This window comes from Bidens hawaiensis, unplaced genomic scaffold (genome assembly GCF_021521415.1).
Source record: "Bidens hawaiensis isolate Kalapana, Puna unplaced genomic scaffold, B.hawaiensis_p1.1 tig00056303_1, whole genome shotgun sequence".
NCBI classification, from domain to species: Eukaryota; Viridiplantae; Streptophyta; class Magnoliopsida; order Asterales; family Asteraceae; genus Bidens; species Bidens hawaiensis.
Window position 1 is genome coordinate 7,137 of NW_027500156.1, and position 11,449 is coordinate 18,585.

General features: G+C 36.9%; 2 protein-coding genes across 3 annotated transcripts; one reads left to right on the top strand and one right to left on the bottom strand.

Moving 5' to 3' along the window:
- Positions 1-896: 896 nt before the first annotated feature.
- On the top strand, positions 897-3,963 carry LOC143601451 (putative serine/threonine-protein kinase At1g54610). Of its 2 annotated transcripts, none has more exons than XM_077078855.1 (8): positions 897-1,068; positions 1,218-1,593; positions 1,673-1,957; positions 2,044-2,361; positions 2,441-2,668; positions 2,744-2,844; positions 2,910-3,249; positions 3,359-3,963. In XM_077078855.1, the coding sequence occupies exons 2-8, from the start codon at positions 1,252-1,254 to the stop codon at positions 3,557-3,559; spliced, it is 1,815 nt and encodes a 604-aa protein (XP_076934970.1). In that variant the 5' UTR covers positions 897-1,068; positions 1,218-1,251; the 3' UTR covers positions 3,560-3,963. The 2 variants fall into 2 exon arrangements, with proteins under 2 accessions (XP_076934970.1, XP_076934971.1); XM_077078856.1 differs by having other exon boundaries at positions 1,251-1,593.
- A 2,944-nt stretch (positions 3,964-6,907) lies between these two features.
- LOC143601450 (uncharacterized) lies at positions 6,908-7,605 on the bottom strand. Its single transcript, XM_077078854.1, has 2 exons — positions 7,306-7,605; positions 6,908-7,207 (listed from the first exon to the last, which is right to left on the bottom strand). Exons 1-2 carry the CDS (start codon positions 7,603-7,605, stop codon positions 6,908-6,910), a joined length of 600 nt encoding a protein of 199 aa, XP_076934969.1.
- Positions 7,606-11,449: the final 3,844 nt, after the last annotated feature.

Consider the following 11,449-nt stretch of genomic DNA (forward strand, 5'->3'; position numbering starts at 1 on the left):
AAATTACAATAATAATAGTTCTGAAATAAGATTAAGGGCTGTTAAGACAATCTTATATTAAATCTCTAAAATGTCTAATTGATTAAGAGATAAAATCTTAAGTCATTCAACATGTTTTTCTGAAACTTAATCATAAAAAGTTCTAAAACTTAATCATTAAAATGTTTATTTTTAGTAAACAAAACACATTCTATCTCTAACAAATTCAAAAGTAACTTATGAATGAAATCATTAAGGGTGTGTGTAGTGGTAAGAAGAAAGGGGTGACAAAGTGAAGTTTTGGGGCGATAAGTTGGGGGAACACCGCCGCCAAGGGTACAAATGGGCAAAATGTGAAGGGGGGGGGGGGGGGCGACATGCAGTTCCCGTCGTGTGGTGTTTTTGTTTTATTATTATTATTATATGTTTTTTGTGTGTGGGATATATGTATATGTATATATATATATTGGACTAAAACATCATTATAACTTAAAAACAAAAATATATCATTTATTAACTGAGCGCCACGTGTCATAATTCATCCTATTTTATAGCCACTCCATTACACATAACCTAAAGAAAATAGTAAACAACTACGTTTATGCACCTTAAACATTTCACTAATTAAACAAAATAATAATAATAATAATAATATTCTAAGAAGAATATCCACCAACAACAATGGTTGAATTTTGTTTAAAATAAAATAAATAAATGTTGTAGTAAGCAGACTAGATCTTTTTTGGCATGCGAAGAAAGTATCTTGATTTCCTAAACAAAAAGAAAAAACAGCCATAATTGATTCCAGACACAAACACTGACTGCCACCCTCTTTTCTATTTCTATTTCTATTTCTATTTCTATTTCTATTTCTATTCTAGGGTTTTGTTTACGTTTCTTTAATATTCATCTCTCTGTTTTTCATCCCTTTCTTTCGGATCATCCAATTCCACATATTCAAACCATCCAATTGTATTGAATTGAATACAATTTGTTTCTTTGACTGAGCCCCGCCGGCTGACGTCCGCTATTTGCTTCTGCCGCCCAAACCCTAGTTTTGTTTGCTGTTTCACTTGAATCAGCTTAAGGGTATTATTATTATTATTAATTCCTTCAATTCATATTCAAAACCATCCTTTTTTCTGCTTATTATTCAAATTCAATAGATACAACTGAATTATTAGCCATCTGAGTTACAAAATATTGTTTTTTTTTTTGGTTAAATTATAATCTTTCAGTTCTGCTGTAAGAACTAAGAACAAAGAAAGCAGGATGGGCGGGATCTGTGTTAAGCCGTCTGGCGGGAGCCCGTGGGACAGGAGGTCAAGTAAACTGTCATCGGAGTCACGAGTATCGCAGTCCCGTAGGGTGGAAAGTTTTTGGGTGAAAAACCGAGCTGAAGTTAGAACAGGGTCGATCGACAAACGACTGAATTCTTCTCGGCGCGTGCGCGATGATCATTTTGATAGTATTTCAAGCATTAGGACAATTCCAAAAGCAGTAGTTGGTGAACAGGTAGTTGCAGGCTGGCCTTCTTGGCTTGCTGAAGTGGCAGGTGAAGCGATCAATGGATGGTTGCCACGTAAAGCAGATACATTTGAGAAATTGGATAAGGTATGTGCATGGTATTTCATCCAAGATATACTTGTTTGATGGCAATGTTTATTGTGTTTATAGCTTTTGATTGTTGCAGATTGGTCAAGGAACGTATAGTAGCGTATTCAAAGCGCGTGATCTAATAAGCAACAAGTTTGTTGCTTTGAAGCGCGTGCGGTTTGATAATAAGGATTTGGAGAGTGTCGTGTTTATGGCGAGGGAGATTCTTATCTTGCGAAGGCTCGATCATCCGAATATTATTAAACTTGAAGGATTGATCACTTCAAGATCTTCGTGTAGTTTATATCTTGTTTTTGAGTATATGGAACATGATTTAACTGGACTTGTAACACTACCCGGTGTCAAGTTCACAGAACCACAGGTACAATTAGTTTTTACATAATCATATTGATCATTTTTTTAATATATATTGATCATTACTGAGCCTTTTATTCTATTAATTTACAGGTCAAATGTTACATGAAACAGCTGCTAAATGGACTTGATCATTGTCATGGCCATGGTGTCTTGCACCGTGACATAAAGGGGTCAAATCTGTTGATTGACAATAATGGAATTTTAAAAATTGCTGACTTTGGGTTGGCAAATTATTATAAACAAAGTCAAATTGTGCCGCTGACCAGCCGGGTTGTGACTTTGTGGTATCGACCACCTGAGTTACTACTTGGAGAAACTCATTATGGTGTCGGTGTTGACTTATGGAGTGCGGGATGTATTCTTGGAGAATTATATGCTGGCAAGCCTATCATGCCCGGTCGAACTGAGGTACTTTAAAATTTTAAATAATTATTGTATTATATTATGATATGATCATGAAGATTAAATATTCAACTGTATCTTGTAGGTTGAGCAACTGCATAGAATTTTTAAGCTTTGCGGTTCACCATCTGACAGTTACTGGTCAAAGTCGAAGTTACCTCACTCGACCGCATTTAAACCGGCACATCCTTATAAAAGACGAATTTTAGAAGCGTTTAAAGATTTTCCTGCGGCTGCTATTGGCCTTATGCAGACTTTACTTGCAATAGATCCTGAAGAAAGAGGGACTGCTGCACTTGCGTTGAAGAGTGAGGTAATTCTCGTTTTATCAATATTGAATAACGTGTAGAGTTTGTCATTTAAGTAGCATTTTGTACTCCTTCAACAGTTCTTTACAATTCAACCTCATGCTTGTGATCCATCAAGTTTGCCAAAATATCCCCCCAGTAAAGAAATTGATGCAAAAATGAGAGAAGAAGAAGCTAAAAGGTATATGCGTTTATTTGACATTTTAGTAATACGTTTTGGTTAATCGAGTTGAATGATACTTGTAGACAAAGGGCAGCAAGAATGAATGAACAAAAGCTTGATAAGGAAACTGGTGCAGTGCCAGCTCAAAATGCTAATGCTGAGTTGACCAGGTCAACTCTGGTATCGATTGAGAAACCTGCAATCTATAAGGGTTCAAATGATGGTGGGAAACGCTCTCCACCAATGAGGGGTTCTTATTCGGGGCCATTGGCGGCAGGTGCTGGCGGTGTAACTTCCACGAGAAGTAAAGCCGCCGCCACTGCCACTGCTCAACCGACAAAATATCTTAATCTTTCTCAGAACATGGGCGGTCCTCCATGCAGGGTTGGAAGCGGGAGAGCTAGTATGAAGGAAACAAATATGGTAAGTTTCATTCAAATTCAAGCGGAGTTATTAGCTATTTTTGGTTAATGGTTATCGGCCAATAAACCGTGTTTAAACATTTGTTGTGTTTTTATTTGTTTGTTATTAGGATGGTGAAGGATACAAGGGAAACAAGATTCAATTCTCGGGTCCACTGGTTTCGTCAAATGTCGACCAGATGCTTAAGGATCATGACCGTCATATCCAACAAGCTGCTAGGAGAGCGCGCCTCGAGAAGACCAGGCTCGGTGAAGTCGAGGCTGAAATGATTAGAAACGCAGTGTATCCAAGTAGCCGGTTAGCCAAGTAAAAGGTTAACAGGTCCGTTTGACCAGAAGGGTGGGTTTGTGTATAGCAACTGTTGGTTTAAGTCAACTACTTTATTTTCACTCCTGTTTGGGTCTATTGGTATGTTAGCATATATAGGAACAAGCCGTGGTATATTTTTGAAGCAGGGTCCTTTGTTTAGTGGAATGCTGTAAAGAGCAACTGGTTGGGCCGTACTTGGTGTTTGGGCCTTGGGGCATGCTGTGCTTGGCACTAGGCGCAAAGCCTCAAAAGGTATCGGTTCCCACCATTGTCTTGGTTAGGTCTCGCGGTTCCAACATGTCAGCATCCAAATGACTGCAAGATGATTGTAGTGTCATCAACATCATTTATATGTAATTATTAGATTGACTTGTTGGCCAAGTAGATCTTAGTATACATATTTTAGGAGTTGCGGAGTGTAGTTTGTTTTGAGTTTTATTATGATTCCAAGTATTTATTGATCTCATTAGTTCTAAGGGGGTTGAAGCCCTTAAGCAATGGGGGTTCAAGGAGAAACTGTTCCTTGGGCGAGGATCCGAGGGCAGCGCTTTTGGGAGCGGGGTCCTAGGGGCAGGCCCTTGGCTGAGTCTCGAGTTGGAAATTCATTTGATTTTCTGGCCTGTTAAAAATTGGGTTATTTAACTGTTTGTTGTAAGCCCAGTTTTCCTTGTTTTGATGGGCTTCTTTAGTCAGTGATAGGACCGTAATGTTTTCTTTTTATGGGATTATTTTCTGTTGATCTACCCAAGTTCCTGAAAGCCCATCATCCGTTTGAATCTATTTTTTTTATATATAAATGGTCCTTTATTGGAAAGTTTATTAGATTTTGTATATTACAATATTTTATCTAAAAGATCGAAAGGAAACCTGTTTCTATGAATAACAAATGTGAGATCTTGGTTATATTCTAGCGTACGTTAGCAAAATCACCGATACACAATTCTCATTCTTGAAAATAGAGCTGCACACACCGGGTTTTTTCAGGAACCGGAGTATGGGCAATAAAAGTCAAAACCGGGTCGGGTAGGAACCGATTCTGGGTATAGTCGGGTATTTGATCGGGTTCTCTGGGTTTTTTCGGATTCGGGTAGTGTCGGGTTTTGACAGGGCATTTCCAGTTCCGGTTCCGGTAGGTCCAGGTCGGTTCCGGGTATAGCTCCGGGGAGAAATCTAATATCAGGTCGTACCCGCAAGTAGGAAATGGTTCGGGGTTAGGTACACCAGACCGGGTCCAGAACCATGTATTTTGTGCATCTCTACTTGAAAATCTCTTTGGAGTCTTATATGAATGAGAACTCGAGTGTACCATCGAATTGTAGTAGTATGAAAGTGAAATATGATTCTCAAATAAATCAAGGGTTATTCAATTTTGAAAACAAAAAGAGGTAATGGTAACCTAGCCTGTTTGATATGAATAATGAAATGGATGAGTGAATGGAATTGATAAATGAATGTAATGGTGTTTTTAGTAACCATGTCAAAATGAAAAAAAATAATAATAATATTGCTTTGTGTTATTTGGAAGTCAGGAAAATATGAAGAAATAAAATGATAATGATAGTGAGTATTGATGGGTAGTAGCGGGTGGTGGCGGTGGTGGGGGCGGTAGTGGTGATGAAGGGGGGCGATAGTGTGCGGCGGGTGGTGGTGGTGGGAGGGTGGTGTGGGGTGAAAGAGGGAATGAAATGAGGGGGTGGGGGTGGGGGTGGGGGTGGGGTGGATGAAATAAGTTTGAGGCATTTTTGATTTGGGTTAATAAATAGACAATGAAGTGAAAAAAAGAAAGGAATGGAATAAACCTGGGGTGATGTTTTAGTTGGAAGATTTAATAAGTGATTTTGTTCTATTAACTAACCAAACACTCTTCTTTCTAAATACCAAACACTATGTTACGATGTTTTAGAGTGAATAGAATGATAATGGCTAATTCAACTCTATTGACCAACCAAACATTTTTTGAAACACCCTAATTTTTTTTAAATAATATTTTTACAAAATATATATATCAGAGTAGGTCCCAGTTTACATCCAAACCTGTTGTCACTCATGGTGTCGTTTTTATTTTATAAAAATATATATTATACAAGAAAACATATATGTTTAAAACAAACTTTATTATACAAACTATTAAACACGAGAGTACGGTTCCCTTGTCAGTCCAGTCCCGTCCATGAAGCTTTAACCATTTATGGGTACTTTTCCTGAAAACATTTTAAAGCATATTTTTATTAGCTTTCGCTAAGAAGTACACCATTTTATAAAAATATGTTTTATTTTTATTTGGAAGTTAACATCCAAATTCCTTGGGATTTCAACATCCGAAATCCTTAATTTTACTCCTCATTATTCTTTGGGAATTCAACACCCGAATTCCTTATGAGCTCATTTTTAACCCATGAGGGTTATTAACTCCCCCCTTTTATATTTGGGGTTCAACACCCGAACCCCTTAAGATTTCAACTCCCGAAATCTTTTTATATATAATATTAAAATTTTGGAGTTTCAACTACCGAAACCCTCGAGGCTCGTAACCTGTATTTTAATTAGAGGCATACCACCATATTTATTTTAAAACTATAGCCTCTTTCTAAGCCACCCATTAATTCACATACTTGGACCCACAATCATTTCTCAAATAATCATATATATGCATATCAAAATAAACATATACGAAACTTTTGTAAAAATTACATGATTATGGTCTGTGTATTTACCTCTTGGTGTTAGTAACGTGGGTGTGGACGACAACCCGCTAATTTATTTTACTGAACCGTATCCTACTTTTACCACCGATACTATATAGCCTTGTCTAAAATTCTTAAACATCGTTTAGTGCTATTGAAACTCTTGTAAATAGAGTTTATATAGCCAAAATATTTCTTTCATGCTAAGATATCTTGTCAACTAAGATATCTTCAACAAGAAGATTTCAATAAAATAAGATAGGAGATAAGCGAGCCGTTCTCAATTCCTTAGCATGAAAGATATATCTATATTCACTTTTAGTCCCATTGATTTGATATAATGACAAAAATCCAACGTATCTAAACGTGACATGCACACATATTACTAATACTTTCATTACTAAATTTTATAATTATAATACTAATTCTTATTAATTAGTATTTATTTTATATTGATAAACGATAGTAGATAATACCGAACGCTCGCTTAAACACCTTATTTTTCAGTCGTTTTACTCGCTACTTACTCCTTTACTAATATTTGAATTACAGATTTCAAATATTTTATTTTTATCCATAATTGGGATGTTACAAATCTCCCCCTCTTAATTAGGTTTCGTCCCCGAAACCTGTTGATACCTCGAATAACTCAGGGTAGTATTTTCTCATTTCATCTTCAGCTTCCCATGTGGTATCCGAACCTCGCCGATGTTTCCATGTTTCCATTGTACTTTCACTTGGCTTATATCTTTATTTCTAAGTTGCTTAACTTTACGATCAAGAATCGCTACTGGCTTTTCTATATAGTTAAGCTTATCATCCACTTCGATATCATTTAACGGCACACATGTCGTTTCATCAGCTAAACATTTCCGTAAGTATGACACGTGAAATGTGTTATGGATTCCGTTTAATTCTTCGGGTAAATCAAGCCGATAGGCCACTTGCCCTACACGAGCAATTATCTTAAACGGGACAATGAATCGTGGACTTAGCTTACCACGTTTACGGAAATGAATCACTCCTTTCCATGGAGAGACTTTTAACATAACATATCTCCTACTTGAAATTCAATTGGGCGTTTTCGTTTATCCACATACGACTTCTGTCGATCCTGAGCCGCTTTCAAATATGCTCTTATTTGATCAATCTTTTCATTTGTTGCGTTTACCACTTCTTTGTTTGCGAGTTCTCTTTGACCAACTTCTCCCCAACATAGTGGAGTGCGACATTTTCTACCATAAAGCATTTCAAATGGGGGCATTCCAATGCTTGAGTGGTAACTATTATTATAAGAGAACTCTGCTAGGGGCAAATACTTGTCCCAATTGCCACCAAATTCAATAATACAAGCACGAAACATATCCTCAAGAGTTTGAATTGTTCTTTCACTTTGTCCGTCGGTTTGAGGATGATATGCCGTACTAATTAATAATTTGGTGCCCATTTCCTCATGAAATTTTCTCCAAAATTTTGAGGTAAAACAAGTGTCTCTATCAGATACGATAGATACTGACACTCCGTGTCTTGACACCACCTCATTAATATATACTTCTACCATTCGTTCTGAAGTATATTTTTCATGAATGGGTATAAAGTATGCACTTTTTGTCAAACAATCGACAACTACCCATATCGTATCATGTCCTTTGGCTGTTTTTGGAAGTTTTGTTATTAAATCCATCGTAATGTGTTCCCACTTTCATAATGGAATCTCTAGAGGTTGCATCTTTCCATATGGTTTCTGGTGTTCAGCCTTAACTTGTAAACAAGTCAAACACCTTTCCACATATTTAACGATATCTCTTTTCATACCAGGCCACCAATAATTTTTCTTCAAGTCATTGTACATTTTGGTAGCACCTGGATGAATTGAATACCTTGATTTATGTGCCTCATCTAGAATGATTGTTTTAATTGCACAAGACTTAGGAATCCAAATACGTCCAAAGCGAATCTTAACTCCTTTGTCATTTTCTTCCAAATATCGAACTTGACCAACAATTCTTTCGCGCTTTAAGTTTTATTCTTTTAGTGCTTCCTTTTGCGCAATTTTAATTTGGTCAAATAAGTCCGAATTTACAATCAGTTTATATGATTGTACCTTAATCGGAGAATAATTCTCTTTTCGACTCAGGGCATCAGCCACAACGTTGGCTTTATCTAGGTGGTAGAGTATTTCGCAGTCATAATCTTTGACTAATCCCAACCACCGACGTTGTCTCATGTTCAACTCTTTCTGATCAAAGAAATACTTTAGACTTTTATGATCAGTATAGATAGTACATTTTGTTCCATATAAATAATGCCTCCAAATCTTTAGCGCAAATACTACTGCTGCTAATTCAAGATCATGGGTCGGGTAGTTTGCTTCATGCAACTTCAATTGACGTGAGGCATATTGATGACCGTCGTTTGAGTCAATCAAAAACCTAATTATTCTAAATAGATAGAGCAAGTAAGGTATCGTATCACAAGGAGTATGTGGTCAATGCAATTCGTGTAACATATTTATAATTATGAAGTAACTGGTTTTAGTGCTGATCACACAAGCAATTAAAGTGAATTTAGAGAACTAAGTAACACGCAAGTAAACGAGTTCAAGCAATTAACAAACAAATCACACCCGGGAATTCAAGTAAGCAACCAAACAGTATCTCATGCAACCTAACAGATTGATTATCAACGATTAACTGAAAACTGATCAACCAGACAAAACCTTAGACGTCAACAATTACTTTACACACGGCATTGATTATCAAACAGTCCTTGCCAGTGTGACTCAGTTAAGGGTAATTGTACGTTTTATCGTATTCAATCTAACCAAACAGTTATATGACTAATTATCTAGCAACTGGTAACAGATCGTTCAGACCAACGTAAACCTAAACTGACCGAACACACAGAAATACTAAACATCAATAATCATATATCAATCTTCAATAATCAAAACATAAGTATTCTTAATCACAAGAGAAAAACTGTAAATGGTTACACACTATACATCCCGGGTGCGATTCTAAGAGATTAGCCGAGCCGAGACATCATCGAATCTTCAATACGGATGATATAGATCATAGATATCGTCTTGACACGAGCTAAGGTAGTGGAAATCGCCTATAGGACTGCTGGAAATCGCCTCTTGGTTGTAAAAACGAAGTTAGGGTTTGTTGTTAATGAAAATAAAGACATGAACTCAAAATCCCGTCTGCACTCCCGTCGCGGTACGCGACGGGTCTTCTTATATGTCGATCGCGTACCGCGATTGACTGCGGTCAACATTATTTTATCACCCATCGCGGTACGCGATGGGGACTTCAGCAGGCCCATCGTGTACCACGATGGGATCCTGACACAACAATTTCCACTTCTTGTCTCGTTTTGCGTGCTGGACATCCCGGGTCTTCATTCTGTGTCACAACAGGTCCAAAATGAGTGTTTTAACGCCTGTGACCTGAAATCCAATAATACACGTATGAAGTATCGATAGTTCTAGAATAGACAGTTAAAACTAGATAATAAACGAACTAAAACATTTACAAATTAACCGACCATCACATCCCCACACTTATCTTTTGCTTGCCCTCAAGCAAAACTCTAAAGCAAACATCGACCTCCATCATAGGTATGTAGATTATCGCCATTAATACTAGTAAGGTTTAAGGTCATACCCAGTTTCTCAGACTGACACTGTTTTTAGATTGACATCTCACAAATACAGTTAAATGCTATAATAAAAACAATAGAGCCGCCCAGACATGTGTAATTTGTTTCCGGTTAAGGCACACATGTTCATACCACTCGTAATATAACATCTCTCCTCTCGGTTTAAATATGTACTACCAAAAGATGTGCCAGTATCACTCAGCTCTCAATATCACTCAGAAAATACATATTAATCCATCAAGTTGCTTTGGCACAAATGCAAATCAAGAGGTCTTTAAAAGGGTTGTAACGGGGGCAGGTGTAAGGGTATGGAAGGGAAATATTTAAGTGGCTCAAACGATCCGACTCGGCTTATTACAAAACATCTAAATAAATGAAACTATTGTACAACTAATTGACTGATTACATACATCTAAATAAGCAAACTATCAACATACTGAACATCTAAATAAGCAAACTACAATACTGATTTCACACTTTTTTTTTTTGACATAAACGAACTTCAACGAACTACATACACATAACTGAATATAAACAGACATCTTTTTGTCTTTTCCTCAAATATATTTTTTTACTAAAGCATAATAACGGATGCTTAACAATAAGATAAATACAAATACAAACACAAAACAAAAGCAAATACAATTACAGATACAAATAAACCTAGTAAGACGGATCGTATCGTAACATAATGTCGGGGTTAAACAAACGAAAAATAAGTCCAAGAAATGTTTTCTAAGGGACCCAACCCCCCGCCCCTCACATTAACCATCCTCATATGTATAATGTATGAGGACCCAACCCCCCAGTACCCACACTCGCGCTCATCCAGACGAGGCTTAACCTAATTGCCTCTATCACTTTTGCATTTTGCCAACTACGATCCCGTAATCCATGAACATTAATGAAAGCACTCAAATGACATGTGTGTACTATGTATTATATGTGTATTATATATATTTGGGTCAACTCACACACGTACTGGAGGAATATGGTTGACGATATAAACATGTGTACATGTCCCCATGACTCGTTATCCCCGCCTAAACGACCCCATTTTCAACTTCTCGTTATGAAAACATTTGTGAGTAAGACTATTGAGAAGCTGAAAAACCAACCATGACCAGAAACCTATGACTTGGCATTAATGGAAATAATTAACAGTTAACAACTTTGGTTTCTGAACACTCTTCGAGGTACTATCAGGCTAAAATTTTTCAAATTTCCCCCATCCCCACACTTGAGGTTTACATTGTCCCTAATGTAAGAATACTTAACATTGTCCTCAAAGTTAAAATAGATAAAACGATTAATGAACATTTGAGGGTATAGGTTGAAATTGACTTCTTGACTATTAAGCAATTTTAAAATTCGGGGCTCAAATGTGGCGGTTCAACTAACAATTATACAATTACACTTTTAACGTTTAGAGTAATAAAAACAAAATAAATTATGAAACTGAAATCACCTGGTATTAACGGGACTGGAGAAGGACCAGTCGGCTCGCGAACCCTCATAAACACTCGTATACTCTCGTCTCG

Coding starts and splice junctions, on each gene's coding strand:
- LOC143601451 (XM_077078855.1), top strand. CDS start 1,252: ATGGGCGGGATCTGTGTTAAGCCGTCTGGCGGGAGCCCGTGGGACAGG. Junction 2,669..2,743: donor CACTTGCGTTGAAGAGTGAG/GTAATTCTCGTT, acceptor CTCCTTCAACAG/TTCTTTACAATTCAACCTCA. Junction 3,250..3,358: donor GTATGAAGGAAACAAATATG/GTAAGTTTCATT, acceptor GTTTGTTATTAG/GATGGTGAAGGATACAAGGG.
- LOC143601450 (XM_077078854.1), bottom strand. CDS start 7,605: ATGTTTCGTGCTTGTATTATTGAATTTGGTGGCAATTGGGACAAGTAT. Junction 7,208..7,305: donor AACGCCCAATTGAATTTCAA/GTAGGAGATATG, acceptor GTCCCGTTTAAG/ATAATTGCTCGTGTAGGGCA.